The sequence below is a fragment of the Gossypium hirsutum genome, chromosome A06 (assembly GCF_007990345.1).
Source record: "Gossypium hirsutum isolate 1008001.06 chromosome A06, Gossypium_hirsutum_v2.1, whole genome shotgun sequence".
NCBI lineage: Eukaryota > Viridiplantae > Streptophyta > Magnoliopsida > Malvales > Malvaceae > Gossypium > Gossypium hirsutum.
This window is the reverse complement of record NC_053429.1, coordinates 8219788-8240290: the sequence shown is the minus strand read 5'-3', so window position 1 is coordinate 8240290 and position 20503 is coordinate 8219788. Positions and strand designations below refer to the sequence as shown.

At 31.1% G+C, this 20503-nt stretch overlaps 1 protein-coding gene and 1 long non-coding RNA gene across 2 annotated transcripts; one reads left to right on the top strand and one right to left on the bottom strand.

The window, feature by feature from the left end:
- Positions 1–907: 907 nt before the first annotated feature.
- LOC107942893 (uncharacterized) lies at positions 908–9744 on the bottom strand. Its single transcript, XR_001695937.2, has 7 exons — positions 9390–9744; positions 2548–2688; positions 2216–2460; positions 1934–2134; positions 1761–1853; positions 1587–1686; positions 908–1432 (listed from the first exon to the last, which is right to left on the bottom strand). It is a non-coding gene; the product is annotated as an uncharacterized lncRNA (long non-coding RNA).
- Positions 9745–18935: 9191 nt separating this feature from the next.
- Positions 18936–20371, top strand: LOC107942894 (molybdate transporter 1). The gene has a single exon (XM_041115049.1). The coding sequence runs from the start codon at positions 18936–18938 to the stop codon at positions 20289–20291; it is 1356 nt and encodes a 451-aa protein (XP_040970983.1). The 3' UTR covers positions 20292–20371.
- The last annotated feature ends 132 nt before the right edge of the window (positions 20372–20503 follow it).

Sequence of the window (20503 nt, the reverse complement as noted above, 5' to 3'; positions counted from 1 at the left end):
ATCGAAAGTCGATTTTTAAATTTTCAATAAATCACCTCAATTAGCGGCCGAAAGCAAAAATTTTATGTCGCTGCAACTATCTTAATATATCTTTACGTGGACTATTTGTATATAATTATTGGTGTTGCTAATATGTGATTGAGCGTAGATGATGATTGTGATACTATAATATATATAATATTAATTTGTATTATGAGTTGGTTTGTATGTAGGTTATAATTTTGAGTTAAAAATTAAAATAAGTAGTAATTTAAATATGTTATCATTAATTACTACATATTTAAAATAATGCATACAATTAATTTGTACATTATACGAGAATACAAATTAATTATATATAAAAAAGTGTTTTATACAATATATTAAATAATTGTATTTAATTTAATTTAAACAATGTTTGATTTAATTTAATTATGATTTAATATAGAATTATAATTATAATTATAATTGTAACGACTCGATAGTCACAGGTGTCGGAAAATGTATTTTTGATACTCCATTTTCGTATATGGAATTCGTAAATATATATTAAAAATATTTACGAAGCTAGTTGTGTGGTTAATTAGGTTTTGGTTAGGTGAATTTGCATGAATTAAGAGTACACTGCAGCAAAATTGACTTTTAGCGGCGTTTTTTTAGGCCTATAAAGCGCCACTAAAACTATTTGCGGCGTTTTTACAGGCGCCGCAAAAAAACGCCGCTAAAGTTTGCGGCGTTTATTTGAAAAAAAAACCACTAAAGAACATGACCTTTTGGCGGCGCTTTCACCACAAACGCCGCTAAAGAACATGTCCTTTAGCGGCATTTTTACGGAAAACGTCACTAACTTTGGTTGATTTGCAATATCACGTTTTTACCCGTATCCAACCCTTCCTATAGCATGAAATTCAGCCAAAAACAACAAATCTAAATGATATTCAAATTCAACTAAAGATATATGATATAAATTAATAAATGAAGTATAATTCAAAATATTCTTACAATAATATTAAAAGTTACAATGTTAAAAAGATTCTTACAATAAGAAAACAAATGTCTAAGATGACGGATTTTACGGCTGCTGAAACATTTTCATCATATTCTGAAACTGTAGCTGGAGTTCGTCATACTTTCTGCTCTGCTCTGCTTCCCTCGTTGCTGCCTCCGCTCTAAGTTGAGTTATTTGCTCAACTGTGCTCACTTGTATCTCAGTGATCTGGTCTCTTAACCTCTGAACTTCAGCTTGAGCTTGACTCCCCGAAGGCATGTATTGTCGCAAGCTAGATCCAAAATATTGGGTTGAGTTAACACCTGATCCTTGAAATCGAACTCGACCATACCTTTCAAGACCCAAAACTTCAGTAATAATTTTGTTATCAATGTCCTCAAGATTAACAGAACTATCACTTTAAGCAATCGCTTCATACTCTGCCTTTCTATCCTTTAATTTCTCCTAATAAATCAATCAAAGAGTTAGAAATGAAATATATAATAAAAATAAATGCAAAATAACTTAACATTATTTAAAACTACTAATGACGAATTAAACCATTATAATTAAACATTATAATATTTAAAATAAATCAAATTTTATTAAGTAAATATACCATAATTTCTCCAGCTTCAAAAGTCATTGGAGATCCATATTTCTTCCTATGTGTAATGTCAAAAAGCTGAAGGCGTCCAGCTTTTTTACCAAATGTGTTCCTACAATATAGTAATAAAAATATTATTTAATAGAAAGTAATTAATATTAGACACAATTAATAATTTCAAAATACCTCAGCCTCAGCTACACAAGCAAAACTTTTCGACCGTACTGTGTGCGTGAATTTTTGTTTTTCCCTGCTGCTTGTTCAAACTCGCTCACGGTCCTACATTATGAAATTATTACTACGTATATAGTAATTACTATAAACCGAAATAATTATAAGAGTTTAGAAGTACGTAATACCTCTCCTTTCTTTGAATTCCAAAATCAAACCGCATCTTCCTATTGATACCTCAGCATTCCTGGTGGGACACTTCGCAATTTCTCTTCAAGGCTTATATTTTTCTTAAAATGTTCTTTCTTTAAATTGCTTTTATGGTGTCTCTATTTTTTTACCAATGCCTTCTTGACATAAGTATCCGAGACCTCTAAAGCAAATCTCTCCTACAAAAAACACAAGTTTAGAAAGTAAATATAAATGAAACTTAAACCAAAGTATTATAAATTACATTCACATTTCGTTACCTTAATATTATCGAGAGCTTGATTTTTGTTACTATTAGGTATTTGATGCCATGACTCGTAGTTAATAGGCAACATATTAGCATTTCGTGCTATAATGCCCAAATATCCTGCTAAAAGTCGAGCTTCTGATCCAACAGGCTGACCAAGATTATTTCTAGATACTTTGACACGCTCAACAGGATTTAACTCGTCTAAATCTTTAAGTAGCTTATGTCATCGAGCTCTGCGCGTTCTACCACTTTCAACTAAAAAATGGTATATTATAATATAATAATTTGAAAAAGAAATCAATAATAAACGTCAACACGCATGTAAATTAAATTTAACTTTACTTTGAACTTCTGCAGGTCCGTCAGGTGTTTCCGAAACATTCGAAGATCCAATAGCAGTCTGTTGTTCACTATTTGTTTCTTCCGAATTTGGATTATTTTGAACAATACTTAGATTTCGTAATCTTCTTCTAGGCATTTTTCCTGCAAGACACATTAAATAGTTGAAATTTTAGTAACTAATTACAACAATAATAGTATATATAAAATAGTTGAAATATTTAACAAGACCAAGATTTAAATTATAATATTATATATAATTAAAAAATCGTAAAATCTTACTACATCATAATTCGTAAATAGCTTCATCCACATCCTGACGAACCCATTGAAATTGTGTACTAGTACTAGGGATATTTTCATTAAAGTTTTGTTCTGGAAAAGGCAAAGTTTCTGATCTTTTGACGATGTCATCTCTACTTCCATTACCCATGTCAAACAAGTCTCTAGGGGTGTTTCGGAGTACAACATACCAACCCTCATCAGTTGAATCTTTCAAGTAAAAAAATTGTTTCACTTGAGAAGAAAATACATACGACTCGTCTATCAATTGTTGTCCAGTGTGAATCAATCGAGAGAAATTCACCATTGTAAAACCAAATTGATCTTTTTTAATTCCGTGAGCAGTATTAACATCAGCCCAATCACATCAAAATAAGACAACTTTCTATTTGCCATAGTAATCCAACTCAATAATATCAGTAAGAAGTCCGTAATACTCCACATTTCGCTCAACAGGATTACTGTCCCTAGCACTAGCATAACTTGTAATTGAAGAATTAACAACTATTCCACAATTTTGAGTTCTCCTCAATCTCTCGCGATATTTTGTATGAAATCTGAATCCATTGATGATGAATGCACTATATCTTTTTACTACTCTATTCGGACTTTGGGAAAACCATTTAAATTCGTCATTGACGTCCTTCCCACTTCAAACCTATTGAATCGAAAGTAAATTGAGTAATTATAAATGTTATGAGAAAACGTTCTTATTTGTCAATAAAAGCTTCAGTTGCATACCGTTTGGCTTAATTCATGAAAAGATTCTGTGAATAACTTATCAATCTCTTGATGTTGTAATCTTCGGGAGCATGAACGAGATCTCAAGATTTGTTTGTACTCACTATGTTAAAAAGAGGTTTAATTGGTTAGAAGATAAACAAATCAAAAAGATGAATATTTATCAAATTCTAGAACTTACTTATGTAATGGTTCAATTGAATTGTTATGAAAAAGAACATATCGATGTGCTTGTACCTAAAATCTATAATCTAATTCTGCAATTTCAACTTTACCGATTGGTTCTCCATAACTTTGAAATAAATAAGTTTCGGCCAAGTTATGATCAGTGAGCCCAGCATTTCTACTTGGTCTATTCAGTCTTGTTTCAACATCTTCTAAATATTTAGAACAGAAAGTCATACATTCATCTGCCAAGTAACCTTCAGCAATTGATCCTTCTGGATAACACTTATTACGACAATAAGACTTTAATTTGCATAGAAACCTAAACACAATATACAATATTATCAAAAGTTGTAACTAAAGGTATACAGGTGAATGAATAAATACTTTACAAATAAATTAGCACATTTCTATAGGATACATCCACCGATAAAAAATCGGTCCACCAATTATTGCTTCGTGAGAGAGATGGATTAGCAAGTGCACCATAATAGTGAAGAAGGAAGGTAGAAAGATCTTCTCAAAATTGTATAAAGTCAAAGCGGCTCGATCTTGTACTTTCTCAAGTTTTTTAACATTCAAAACTTTGCCACAAATAGCTTTCATTATATTGGATAGTTCAATCATACAGGACGTCACCTTTTTTGATATACGGTACCATAAAGCAACTGACAGTAAATCTTGCATCAAGATATGATAATCATGTGATTTTAAGGAATATAGTCTTCGATCTTTAAGACTCACACATCGAGATATATTTGATGCATACGCATCTGAGACCTTTATATCCTTCAACACCATGCAGAACACTTCTTTCTCTTCCTTCGACATTGCAAAAATAGAAGGTGGCAACCGATATTTCCCATTCAGAAGTACTTGGGGATGAATATCACACTGAGTTCCCATGTCAACTAAATCAAATCGCCTCTGAAGATTATCTTTCAATTTTTCATGGACATTCAAAATTGTCTCAATGATGTTCTTGCAAACATTCTTCTCAATATACATTACATCAAAGTTGTATCGTAAAATGTGATGCTCCCAATAAGGCAACTCAAAAAAAATACTTCTTTTTTTTCCACAAGTCTGCCTCATTAGAATCATCCTCTTCATCAGATTCATCATCAGATTCATCCCTCGATCTTCTCTTTGTTTGCTTGTTGGGTGGTTGATTCATCTTCCCATAACCGAAAGTTTCAACATGAACAAGATTTCAGATCCAATGGTCTACTCAGGAGCTTCTCTGAACTCTTCAGTACTGTCAAATAGAGTCCTATGAAATCTAAATCTATGATTTTCATCTAACCACCAAAGATGCCCAATATAAAAGAACTTCTTCCCATTATATAACCACTTCGAACTGTTTGTGCAGCACAACAAGAACAAGCATAACGTCTTTTGGTACTCCAACCAGATAAATTGGCATAAGCCGGGAAATTATTAATAGTCCACAACAAAGCTGCATGTAAATAAAAGTTCTCCTTTCTCAATACATCATATGTCTCAACACCCACCCATAACTGTTATAACTCTTCAATAGGTGGCTGCAAATAAATATTAATATCATTTCCGGGACCTTTCTCTCCAGGGGTAATTATAGATAAGATAAAAGAAGATTGCTTCATGCAAAGTCATGGAGGCAAATTGTAAGGAACAAGCACTACAGGCCAAGTACTGTACGAAGTGCTCATGATTTTATAAGGATTAAATCCATCATATGCTAGCCCAAGCCTCACATCAAGGATCGCTTGCAAAGCTTGAAAATTTATTGTCCAATGATTTCCAAGCTAAAGAATCCGCAGGATGCCTTAATAATCCATCATCGGTTCGCTGATCATGATGCCACGTCATAAACTCAGCTGTCTTTGACGACATGAAAAGCCTTTGAAGCCTTGGTATTAGCAGAAAATATCGCAAAATCTTTATTTCCTTTTTTCTTGATTGTGCCTCATATTCATCCTCATTCACATCTTCTGTATTTTTATTCATCCAACGAGATTTACCGTAAACGTGACAAGACTATTGGTTTTTCTGATCACCCCAATACAAAATGCAGTCATTTGGGCAACTATGAATTTTGTTGTACCCAAGCCTAAATCTTTAATCAGTTTCTTCATATCTTTGCATGAATGAGGGATTTTTGCAAACGGAAACATATCTCTCAAAAACTCTAACAGCATTGTCAAAGAGTTTCCAGTCCACCCTCCCAAACATTTTAAGTGAAAAAGACAAATACAGAAAGGCATTTTTGAAAATTTTGATCCCTCATAAAATTCTTCATTTATTTCATTAAGTAACGTGTAGAACTTCGTTTCTTCTTCATTTGGCTCTTCATCAGGTACACTTCTTCCCGTTTAGGTAAAAGCATTTCCACCAAAATTACAATCATCGGATGCAACAAAGTCAGGTGGAAACGATTGCAAACCATGACTGCGCATATTAAATGCATCCCGCAATATACCTTCCATGTCATATTCTCTAACAGACTGATGGTAAGCACTATAAGGATAAGCCGAATTAATCATTGAAGAGGTTTTACTAGGTGTACACTCTCCATGAAAAATCCATTTTTTATACCCCGAATAAAGCCATTAACAATTAGATGTTCGTAGACAACTTCATGAAAATGCCAATTGATGTTGTCACACTTCTTACACGGGTAAAGAATCATATTCTCTTGGCTTGCATTTTGAAATGTAAAATTTAGAAAAGTTTATACTCCATTTCGATAGCCGTTGCTTACCCTTGACAATTTCATCCAACTCCTATCCATTTCGTAGTTCTTTAAGTCTAAACTTGACAATAAATTACATGAGTAAGTTGTTTATTTACAAGTATAATTAAGTTATGTAAATTATGATATGATATGATATCTATTTATGTATTATGTAAGTTATGTAAATTATGTGGGTTATGTAAGGTATGTGAGGTATGTGAGTTATGTAAGTTATGTGAGTTATGATATGATATATATAAGTTATTAAGTTATGTAAGTTGTGTGAGTTATGTAAGTTACGTAAAATATATAAGTTATGAAATTTAAACTTTAAACTATATACTTTTAAGGAAATTATTAGATTAAATTAAATTTATTAAAATTATATAAGTTATGTAAGTTATGAAATTTAGATATATATTTCTGTTTTGGTTATAATATGTTTTGAATTTATATATATTTTATGAATTAAATTTATTTTTTTACACAAATAATAACACTTCTTTTATTTATTATTATTTTAATTTTTTCAATACTTAAACTATCATTTCATTATATATTTTAATCCATACGATTAGGGGAAAAATTAGCACGTGAAGCTATTAAAATGAATCACATCACTTTCTTTTTATTTTTATATTATGTAAATTATATTAATTAAAAATTAAAATATAACATATAAATAATTCAAATAAATGTTTTTTTTTTTAAATTTCAAAAATATATAAATATAAATTTTGAAAAGTCAAAATAGTATATAAAAATTTCAAATATTTATAAAAATAGAAAAAAATAATTAAATTTTAAAAAAAATTACAAGAATGAAAAAAGATTTAACTTTGGAAAAAATTTTAAAATAAATTCGAGAAAAACTGAAATATTTTTTTAAAAATTGCAAAAAAATATAATTTCTATAGAAGAATTTGAATTTTTTTTAAAAAAAGTATATTAAAATTCAAAATAAAATTGTACAACGATGATCAACGCCAGCCAAAGTCGATGGTATTTTAAAAAATATCTTAACGTTTTAAAATTATTTTTATATTTTTAAAATATTTCAATAAACATGAATGTTACGTGTTTCAATTTAAATGGTTACATATGTCACGTGACATATTTTGAATTAAACAATACGAATTGATTTTTTTAAAAATTTTATAAAAGTTGGGTTTAAGCAGGTAATATAATAATAATTTAAGTATCAAATAGAGACAAAAAAAATAGATATCAAAATAAAAAGATCGAATATAGTCCAAGAATCAAATTGAGCATTAAGCCTAAATAAAAGTACAAAATAAAAGTCCATTATTAAATGATTCTATGTATAGCAGGGGCGAGACACATTATAACCAAAACACACCCTATTTTGGACAACATTTATACTCCAATTAAACAAGCATTAACACTCGGTAATCATAGGAAACATGTCCTGTTGTGGACAGCTTCAACCTTCCAATTTACCATGCATTCCAACAACTTTAATTTAAAAAATAAAATAAAATCAAACAACATTAATTCACTAATACTTTTTAGAAAAAGAACTTACAGTATGGCAGATAGCAGAAAACTGGATGGCAGAAAATTGGAGAAGTAGCGGAGGGCTACCGACGAAGAAATTAAAAGAAAAAGTTTTGCATAATCCAATGTAATTAAAGCAAAAATTGCATAATCAGAGATAAAGGTGAATCGTTTTTTAATAGCAAGAATCTATATTTATTAGGCAATTAACACACATCTCTCTTAAATTACACTAACACAAATTCTTTATACAAAAACCAATTAATTTTTTAGCAGAGCAGTTTAATGGGGTTTCTTTGGTGATTTTTCATCCTGCATTTTGTTTTTATCTAAAACTTTTCCTATCACTGGAGTACACTATCTTTAAGGCTACCTACAATACTCAAATCAGAGATTTCACATATTGAAAACACACAGAAGTTTTTATTTCTAACCCATTTTGCATCAATTAAAAACTGATAAGATTGAAAACCTAATTTTAATTAAATGTTACTATTGATAAGATTGAAATATTTGGAATAATTGTATGAGGGGGTGAAACTTAATTTTATTCCATCAAATTTTAAAAATAAAGGAATAAAAAATGATGAAAGACAGATATATCCTTGAAATCTGGTTACTCGTATGGTCCACATGAGTTATGAAAATTATGTAAATAGAGTTTCAATTCATTTTCTCCCAGCCAAGAATTTAAATGATAGGGTGGCTTCAACAACCAAAACTGAAGAAAAATCAAAGATGTTCAGCCAACCTAATTTGGCAAAACTTTAGCTTTTAAATTTAAAAATTTAAATTCAATAGTATACAAAACTTACTTATTTGATTCTTTTATTTATTTATGTGTATATATATATGTATATATATCCAAAATGATTCTTTTTTTTTTTTAATAATCCACATCCAGAACAGTGTAATAATAGCTAAGGCCATGATGTTGTCTTGGGGGTTAATAAAAACTAAACAAATTCGGGGGTTAATAAACACTAAATAGATTTAAAAACCGTTACAAGAATTTGACCAAGTATGAAACCCAATATTCCTCACTTTAATCCTTTTTAATCCCTTTTTTGGTTTCCATTCTTTTCACCTTAATGTCTAAAATCCTTCCATTGAAACTGTTAAATAACAAGTCCTATTTCTATCCTATCACAACAAAACAAGCACAAATTCATTTTATGAAATGAAAGAAACAACTATCATGAAGTAAAAAAGAACACCTAGGAAAAAGTAAATATTTTTGCTGGGTTTTCTAATATAAAAATCTATATACACAAAAAGGTATAGTGGATGTTTGAATTAATTTATAACGTGTATATGCAAGGACAAATTGAAAGATGTTTAAAAATTTTCAACAAATTCATCAGGAAGCTATAGAATCAACAAGTATCATGTTGTTAATTTCTGTTAAAAAACAAAGACTCACCGCACTCCAACAAGATGCAGACGGCTGGCGATGGAGATGCAGCAGAGGGGCGATGCAGAGGGCAGCCGACGGCGATTTCGAAAACTGATTTGGGGAAACAATATCTCAGGGATGGGGGAACTGATTTGGGGAAAAATTATTTGGGGAAAATGTTAGGGATTTCGGGGAAGGGGATTTGGGGAAAATAAAATGGGGAAAATAAGAAAGGGATTTGCAGTAAGATTTATGTCTGGAGAAAAAATAAACTAATTTGGGGGTTTAAGGTTTAGGGGAAAATTTTGGGGATTTTGAGTATATGCATGGGATGAAAGTGATGACAGAAAAACAACACCGTTTCAAATAAAACAAAATGACTATTTACGGCGTTTCACATAAATCGTAGCTAAATATCAAATATTGTGGCGTTTTTAAAGTAGCGCCGCTAAAGTCATTAAAAGTCCAACACAAAACGGCAGCGTTTTGGAAAAAGTAAATCGATTTTTGTGGCGCTTTTATCAGAAACACGGCTATTGCACACCTTTTGCAGCATTTTTTCCCTAGTGCCGCTAAAGATCAACCTATTGCGGCGTTTTTAACATAGCGCCACTAATGGCACTAAAACCACCACCACAAAACGGCGTCGTTTTCTTTTAATTAAATTGCCACTAATGGCACTAATGGCCAACTTATTGTGGCGTTTTTAACCTAGCGCCGCTAATGGCAATAAAGTCCTCACGACAAAACGATGCCGTTTTCATTTAAGTAAATTTAATTTTTGCGGCGTTTTGTCAAAAGCGCTGCTATTGTTTACCTTTTGCAGCTTTTATAAGAAAAACGCCGCTAATGCCTTTCCTACTATTAATTTTTAAAAATTCAATAAAATTTATAAAATTCAACAAAATTGATTAAATTGAAGTACACATGTACTAAATCTTTAATTTTTAGTTAGATTCAATCCAATTTTCTTCTTTGTTTCTATATTTGAAAGGTTTAATTATTTCTTAAATTCATTTAAATTAATTAGTATGTTTTGTTTCAAACAACATATTTAATTTGTAAAAATTTAAAATTGTGTACGAAAAAATTTTTATAAAATGAACTAAACTTCCATACGAAAAGTTTGTATCCACGAGTTTAATTTTTTGTGTAGCTGATAAAATTTATCGAAATTGATTTTGATAAAAATTAACTTCTCAAATTCTTTTTTGATATTAGGTCTACAACTCATAAACAGGAGGATAATGCATTTCAACACACTCAAACCCATGTTCTCTCATATTGACAACAATGTTCATACTAATTGAGCTAAGACTCAATCTGCTTAACTTCCCCAAGCCCTAACCCCTAACCCCTAGTTTTCTTGACCAGGCCTTTTCGTCTCTCTTGTTAATGGAAGTCAGTTTTCTACCATTCCAATAAATATGACCACTCCACCACACTAAGCATTCCTCCATGTAGTGCTTAATTTTTTATTGTTCTTAATTTTTTTTGTGACGTTGTGCTTAATTTTTTTGCGAGCACAGTTGAGCAAATTGCGGCTTATGCTTAATTTTTGATAGTGTGGTGACAATCCTTGATGATCCCCGTGTAATACCCCTACCCGTATTCATTGCCGGAATAGGGTACGAGGCATTATCGGAGTTTACGAATTAATTTTTTTTTTATATTCAATATATAGCCCCTTTATAAATATCTAACCTTCCCTGCAATATTAAATCGAGACCAATCCACATCAACCAAATCAATTCAACATATTTTCAAGATAAATTCATGCATATTTATAAGATAACGTCATCACATATCTAAAACCAGGTTTGTTAACCATACTAATGGCTAATTTTACATTCATTTCACGTTAACATTTACTTTGTTAGCTTATACATGCCATTGATTTCCAAAATAAAGTTTCTTTATATACCGAAATCTTGAGGTTGACAGTGTGATGTGTCTCCGACCAAATCCGACCTCCGAACTCTTAACACTACAAAACAAGGAAAAAGGAAACGGGGTAAGCACTTTGTGCTTAGTAAGCTCATATAACAAGAATTATACTTACCTAATATTTTCAATACAATACAATAAACATTCCTATATCCATTCAATGCATTATTACCCTAATATGCACAAACTCAACTTTCAAGTTAGTACAATAATTTCCATGTACCAATAATATATACTATGATTGATGAGCTCATCAATACCATGATTTCCATTTCCTTGTTATTTTTTCATATTTATCCCGTTGAATTCATCGGAATTTCGATGGATTTTTCAGAGGTATACTTTTAGTGTACAATTCCGGGTCCGTCAATTCATATTCATGTGCGCACATATCCATTTCAGAGAGCACACTCCCGCGAACCTCAACCTTGCAGCGGGATTACCAGTCCAGGCTAAATCCCCTGCAATATAAACTCATAGAGTATTGTCGGGATTGCCAGTCCAGGCTAAATCCCCTGCAACGACAATTACTCTAATGAGCTTGAATCTGAATTACCAGTCCATGCTAAATTCAGACCCTAATTCGGATTACCCGTCCGGCTAAATCCATTTTACACATATTCTTCGGGAGGGCTATATCAGGATAGGATCACCCGTCCGGGCTAGATCCTTTTTACTGTCAATTCCTTTTCAGAGATCCATCGAATTTTCCTTTCATTCAAACGGGATTTCTTCCCATTTTATCAAATATATCAATGTTCCATAAATTTTCATATAATGAACATTCAAATCATATTCATATCAAAAACATGCATTTCAAGCATTTAAGAATATAATTCAAGTTACACGAACTTACCTTGATACTTGTTTGTAAACAGTAAAAATCTACTAATCCCGAACTTTTTCCTTTCCTCGATCTAGCTTCGTATTTGAATCTTCTGGATCTAAATAAATAAATTTAATTATCAATTTAATACATTTCATGTTCATATGCAACATTCTCTATAATTCAACTATTATTTATAGTTCATTCAAAGCTGTCTACTTGAGTCATAGTCACTAAATTATTTATAACTTGAGCTACAGAATTCCAAATTAAGATACGTTAATTTTCCCTAAAACTAGACTCATATATATTTTTACTATAAAATTTTCAGAATTTTTGGTTTATCCAATAAGTACAGTTTATTCTTTAAAGTCACTCATATTCTGCTGTCGACAGTTCTGACCCTTCTTCACTAAAAATTAATTATCTCTTCATACAGAATTCAAATAATGTTCTCGTTTGTTTCTATTAAAAATAGACTCATTAAGGATTCTATACATATAAATTTAAGCCCATAATTGTTTTTCTTAAATTTGTTATGATTTTTCAAAGTCAGAACAGGGGAACCCGAATTCATTCTAACCTTGTCTCACAAAATTAATTATATCTTAAAATTTACAAATCCATTGCTTACACTATTTCTTCTATGAGAAACTAGACTCAATAAGCTTTAATTCCATATTTTTTTCATCTTCTAATTCTATTTCTAAAATTTATGGTGATTTTTCAAAGTTAGTCTACTGCTGCTGTCCAAACTGTTTTTGTGCAAGCTGTTTATTACCATTTTTCCCCTAAGCTTTTAATAAATGATAATTTCGTCCCTACTCAATTAGCCTCTCAATTGAGCTGATTTTTCTCAATTAACATTTTATTCTATCACCTTAAACTAGTTTACAACCTTTAGGAATCAGAATTTCAGCAATAGACTTTAATTCCAAGCATTTTTACAATTAGGTCCTAAAAATCAATTTCTTTTGAAATTACCTAATAAAATCATCTCATAAACAAATTAAAGCTTTAATTTAATTCTATTTCATCATAAACTTACAGAAATAAACCATGGTGACTTTAAATTTCATCCATGAAATCAAAAACTAATGAATTTAATAGTAGGACCTAGTTGTAAAAGTCTTAGAAACACAAAAATTACAAGAAAAAGGCAAGTATTAACTCACTTGGTGCAAAAATTATGAAATATCAGCTTAGAGAACCCTCCTATGGCATTTTTAGCTGCTGGAATTGAAGAGAAATGAAGAGAAATCTAGATATTTCCTATTTAGTCCTAGCTTTATTTAGTTAATTTTGCAATATTCCAATTTTACCCTTAATTTTCCTTTTTTCCTGCTGATTTCATACCCTTGCCGTCCAGCCCAAATAAATTTTGGGTCTAATTGCCTTTCAAATCCTTTCTCATTAGACTCTTAAGCTATTTAATCATTCTAGCAACTTTTACACTTATTACAATTTAGTCCTTTTTTTTAATTGACTACCCAAACATTAAAATTTCCTAACGAAATTTTAATACCACATTAATAACATTTCATAAATATTTATAAAATTATTTTTGACTCGGTTTTACTAGATAGAGGTCTCGATACCTTGTTTTTACCCAATTTCTTCAATAATTTCTTTTTCTATCTAATCACTAAATTGGTAAATTTTTTCTATCAATATTTTCATACGATTTTCCTATCATATCAATTTTCAAGCAAAATTATTGAAATAAATTTCTCTTTAAATCGGATCTATGGATACGAAACCATTGTTCCGATAACCTTGAATTTAGGCCATTACACCCCGAGCTCCTGGTAGCTAAGATATCTATAAAACAATGCAAACACACACAAAGTAAGCTTTTAAAAGATTAGTAAGTCATATATAAATAAACTTATCAACTTAAGCATTTACACATCATAAAATACATATATTTCATGGCCAAGATACTAACATGTACCTCATAGTTCACATACAATTCATATATTTCCAATCCATTTTCTCAAGTAACATATTTTCTCATAATTATACCATATGTTCACAAAGGTAATATACTTACCTTTCTTCATCAAATATGATACTCAATTCAAACGTACCTGAATCAGATACATGTTCACATAATAATTCATTTTCTCAGAATGCTCGTTGAACCATTCGGAATCGTAAGGATACGCGGATAGCTCGGAAAGCTCGTACAATGCCAACGTCCCAGACGTGGTCTTACATGTAATCAAATACGATGCCAATGTCCCAGACGTGCACTTATACGTAAATCATAAGTCGATGTCAATGTCCTAGACGTGGTCTTACACGATAACACATATCGGATCCTATGTCATGACATATGTATCCTAACTATTCCTAAGGTTCGTACGGGGCTTTTCGGATGTCGACACTTTGTCGATACTTTCTCGGATATCTCATTCTCAACACATATATTCATTCAACATTGTTCAAAATCATATAATCAATAATAATTCAATTCAAAATACATTTATTTGTATATCGACTTACCTCGTACAGACTCAAATAAACAGAATCGGCTACTCGATGACTTTCGACTTTCCCCGATCTAATTTCGTTTTCTTTGGTTCTTGATCTATATAAATTTAAATTTAACTCTTTTATTCACCAAATCATTCAAATCAATCAAAAAACACATATTTAGGCCATTTTACAAATTAGCCCTCACATTTTCACATTTTGACAATTTGGTCCCTAATTCTTAAAATCACAAAAGACACCGTATTTCTTTAAACATATGCTTGGCCGAATATTCCTATAGGTCATACAAGCCCACATACTTCATTTATTTTTCATTTTAGTCCCTCAAAACCTCATTTTCACAATTTAGTCCATTTTACTCAAAATCATCAAAAATTCAAAGACAAAATATACTAACCCAAAATATATCTTTCATTTTCCATCAACTAACTTCACAAAGCTTACAAAATAAAAAATGGCATAACTCAAAATCATCATCAAAATCAGAAATTAAGTCATACTAAGCAACGATCACAAAAACATGGAAATTATCAAAAACCGATCAAAAACACATACCTATTAATGCTTATATGTGTTGAATTCTTAAAGGCTTAGAACCCTAACTTTGTTTCTTCAATTTCAGCTAAACGGTGAATATGATAGCCAATTTTTAATGTTTTGTTTTATTTAATATATGATTAATATGCCAATTACCAAAATACCCTTTAATAAACCATTATAAAATCTCATATATTAAGGCCATTAATGTCCATTAACCATGTTAATGGTCCAATTGCATCATAAGGACCTCATATTTAAAGGCCACTTTTACATTTTATGCAATTAAGTCTTTTTATCAAATTAAACACACAAACGATTAAATTTTCATACGAAACTTTCACACATGTCATTTCACATATTATAAGCACTGAAAATAATATTAAAATATTTTTTTATTCGGATTTGTGGTCCCAAAATCACTATTCCGGCTAGGGTCTAAATTGGACTGTTACAAGTATTTAGCATTTTGATACTGAATTGAATTTATATGTATATGTGATTTATATGAAAAATTGATATTGAATATTGATTGTTTTTGAATTATGAAATTAAACCCTATTAACTGTATTGGGCTGAGTCGGACATAGATGGCATGCTATAAGATTGAAAGAGTTCAGGGATTACTTCGACTTCGAGTCGATGAGACACTGGGTGTCAATTTACTACTTCGTATTAATTCGATGAGGCACTGGATGCCAATTTACTTCGATTTAGCCATTGAGACACTGGGTGTCAACTTATTACTTTGAATTATCCGATGAGATACTGGGTGCCAAACTAGTGTGTTTTGGTTGGGTCCGTGTATCCGTCCGAGTTCAAGTCATGTTAATAGGGGTAAATGAATAATAAAGTTTTATAATTGGTATTGAAATGGAATGTTATGATAAATGGAAGTGAAATAGTGAATTGAAAATAGATTATGAAATATGTTGCAAATACATGGAATATATGAGTTATATACTCATGAGTTGCATGTGGAATGGATATTGCAAATATATAATGAAATTTGAAATAAATTGTGAAAAGCTATTTATATACCAAGTATGAGAATTGAGATATTGTGAAACAAACGAAATATGATATGATTGTTATAGTATTTAAATATTAATAAGTGTTTATATTTCAAATGTATAACTATAATTTCTTGTTTTAATTATTCGGATTCTAGAAATACCATTGAGTTTTACTCAGCATACGGTTTTGTTTTATGTGCGTAGGTTAGCTAATAAGTTTTGATCGCCGATTCAGCATCCAACAACGGTCCCGAACTCAAACGTGGTGATATTTTTCCTTTTGTGTTGGGCATATATCTAGGGAGTCTAAATATTAATCATTTTGTGGATTGATTGTAAATAAGATTATAAGCTAATATTGGATGGTTATATACATATAAATATGTGTTTATGTTTGACGTCATAATATGACATATTTAAGTTAATGTTTAAATGAACATGAAATAGGTAAAATAAATTAAAATTGACATGTTTATAAATTGGATTTGAATGATGATTTATTTATATGTTTTGATGATATAATTGTGGTACCTATGAGGGTACATTGGTTAGACACCTAGGATGATTGTTTTAACATGTTTTGGATGTGTTTAATCGTGTTTTGAATAAGTTAAACGAATGAGTTTTGCATTGCTTAATGTCCAAGCTTGCAGAGAATGGTAAATTTGTTATTTAAGGTACATTCTGGCCACATGGCCGTGTGAACCCTGCAACTTTGAAAATTTTTATTATTTTTCGAAAAATTCTCTGAGTTTCAGAATTAGTCCCGACTTGTTTCTAATACGTAATTTGGGCCTCAAGGGCTTGAATAAGGGACAATATGTATGAGTTTGATTAGTTTTGTCTTTAATATTATATGATATGAAATGCTTGAAATTATGTCTGTGTGATCGGTAATACTTCGTAACCCTATTCTGGTGATGGATGTGGGTTAGGGCTGTTATATTTAGTATAATTATAATTATAGTTATAATTAATTCTTCTTACATATGATTGATTTGTTTTGAAAGAAAATGTATAATTGATTTTTTTATAATCAATATTGGTATATTTTTATATAAATATTATTTTATTTTATTTTATTTAATATTATAATTGATATATCTTTCATAGATTTTTGTAGAGATTTCAGTTTTAAATATTTATATATAATATTAGAGGTGATCATGGGTCAGGTCGGGTTGGACTCAAGTAAAAATTTAGGCCTGTTTGTTAGGCCCGGGTCCAACCTGACTCAAAAAATGGGCCTAAAAATTTGTTCAAGTCTAACTCGGATAAAAATGCTAAAACTTGGGCCTGACCCTGCTCGCCCATATTAAATTTTTTATATTATATTATTTTTATATAATTTTTAAATATATATATAATACATCAAAAATACTAAAAATATTAAAATAAATATTTCTGAACAAATTGAAAATAAATTTAAAAAATATATATATACTTAAACAATACTAAGATAGATGCAACTTAACAAGAAAATGTCTCTAAAATAATAACAAAATTAACAGTAAAACAAGTATTATATAATATCCAAATAATAACAACAAAATAATAGCAATATGATAGTGGAATGGTAGCAAAATAAGGAGAAAATATCATTAAAATAACAAAAAAAAGATAGCAGATTTTGTTTGGCATTTAGTAAATTCTGGTCGGGCCAGGCTCAGGTCAAAAATGTCTCACCTGAGGTACGACCCATTTTTAAAACAGGCCTTATTTTTTGCCCTAGTCTATTTTTCGGGTCTATATTTTTGCCCAAACCTTCCCATTTTTCGGACCGAGTCAGGTGGCCCGACCTATAAGCAGGCCTATATAATATATAATATATAGTGTAAATTAGACTCAATGTCACTAAACTATTAGTAAGTATACATTTTGATCATTCAACTTCAAAAAGTTACAAAATTATCACTGAATTATTCGAAAGTTTTCATTTAAATCACTAAATTATTCGAGAGTTTTTATTTAAGTCACTAAGTTATTAAGTTACCTTCTTTTTCTTTTCTTTTTTTATGTTTATCTAGTTAGCTCCAAGAGACAATTCGACGATCAGTACGGTGAATCAGTATCCATTAATAAGTAGAAAAGCATGCTTTAGATCCAAATTGATTTGATGGTCAGTGTTAGAGATTAGAAAATAAAGTTGTTTGGATTTTGATTTGTAGATTTGTGACATTCAAAGTTATTTTATAAAAAAAATTAAACTATGAAAGATAAGGGAAATGAGAGCTTTAGATTGGTGCAGGCATTGATAATAGAGAATGTCATACAACAACGATTTTAAAAATACAATGACTTAAATAAAAATTTCAAATAATGCAATGACTATTTTGTAACTTTTTTTTAGATTATTCACTAAAAAGTAAACTAATTAATAATCTAGGGACCGTGACTGTAGTTTACCCCAAAATTATATACTTTGCGGTGAAATTTTTAAAAAATACTATTTTCTAAATAATTATATTTTTAAATAAATATGGATTAAAATAGAGATAAAAATCAAATGCTTTTTTTAGTTTGAGTCATATCAGAATCACATTAACTACTTTAGTCTGGTTTTCAAGCTCTTTATATAGAAGATGCTTCAAGCCACTAGTAGTGGCGCATAGTTTAGATTCCCTAGGGCTTTTGCACCAACCAAAAGAATGGTCAAAATCGCCCCTCTAAGACCTACTTGTCACCCTTAAAACAATCACACTCCCTCGTCAAATCTTCACTCACTGGTATACTTGACAGTTCACACCCATGGAGTCTCAAAGTCCAAACCCCCAAACCCTACCTGAAACACCTCCTAACAATAACCCCATCTCTCGTTCATCAGTCAACATAGTCCAAAGGGTGACGAGAAACTTGGGTTTTCATTCCAAATGGGCGGAATTGAATGGTGCCATGGGAGACTTAGGCACATATATTCCTATTGTATTAGCCTTGACACTTGCCAAGGACCTTAACTTGGGCACCACATTGATATTCACTGGTATTTACAACGTTGTCACTGGTGTCTTATATGGTGTCCCAATGCCTGTCCAACCCATGAAGTCTATTGCGGCCGTAGCTATATCGGACAGTTCTGGTTTTAACATCCCGGAAATTATGGCAGCTGGGATTTGTACAGGTGCAATTTTGCTGGTTTTGGGTGTTACAGGGTTGATGCAGATGGTGTACAAGTTTATACCTTTGTCTGTTGTTAGGGGAATTCAATTGTCCCAAGGCTTATCATTTGCTATGAGTGCTGTCAAGTATATTAGAAAGGTTCAGGATTTCTCAAAGTCAAAATCTATGGGAAATAGGCAGTGGTTAGGATTGGATGGAATGGTTTTGGCTATTGTTTGTGCTGGTTTCATAACTTTTATCAATGGAGCAGGTCAAGAAAGAAATCAAAGTGAGGAGGCTATTGTTGATGAAGAAAGGAATATTAGAAGAAAAAGAATGAGGATAATCATGGCTACCATCCCTTCAGCTTTCATCATTTTCTTGTTAGGTGTAGTGTTGGCTTTCATAAGAAGGCCAAAAGTGGTGAATGACATTAAGTTTGGACCTTCAGAAATGGAGATTGTGAAAATAACTGGTCATTCATGGAAGGAAGGATTTATCAAGGGGACAATTCCTCAACTACCTTTATCAGTACTGAACTCGGTGATTGCTGTCTGTAAGTTGTCATCAGATCTTTTTCCAGGAAGGGAATTCTCGGCCACCTCGGTTTCGGTAACCGTGGGGCTAATGAACTTGGTGGGGTGTTGGTTTGGTGCCATGCCATGTTGCCATGGTGCAGGTGGGTTAGCTGGACAGTACAAGTTTGGGGGCAGGAGTGGTGGGTGTGTTGCCTTACTTGGTGCAGCCAAAATGATGTTGGGTTTGGTATTAGGAACTTCTTTAGTGACAATTTTGCACCAGTTTCCTGTTGGTATCTTGGGTGTTTTACTCTTGTTTGCAGGGATTGAACTAGCAATGACTTGCAGGGACATGAATTCAAAGCAAGAGTCATTTGTGATGTTAATATGCACTGCTGTTTCACTTGTAGGGTCAAGTGCAGCACTTGGTTTTGTTTGTGGAATGTTAGTCCATTTGCTTCTTAAGCTAAGGACACTCTGTATGCCTTGATCTCCCTAAACAATACCATGTTTTTTCATTTAATCTTTCTGCAACGAATATACTGAATAAATGTTTGATATTTCATTGAATTTCCTTACTAGTAGTGTTCAATTAGATTTTTCTTCTATTATTTCATTCAATAAGATCATTTACTTCTCCAAACCATAGAAACCACGATAGCAGAATTTTTGCCTTCCGGCTTTGTATTTGTTCGGATACGT

Excerpts from the sequence above, each read along its gene's own strand:
- LOC107942894 (XM_041115049.1), top strand. The coding sequence starts at position 18,936 with ATGGAGTCTCAAAGTCCAAACCCCCAAACCCTACCTGAAACACCTCCT.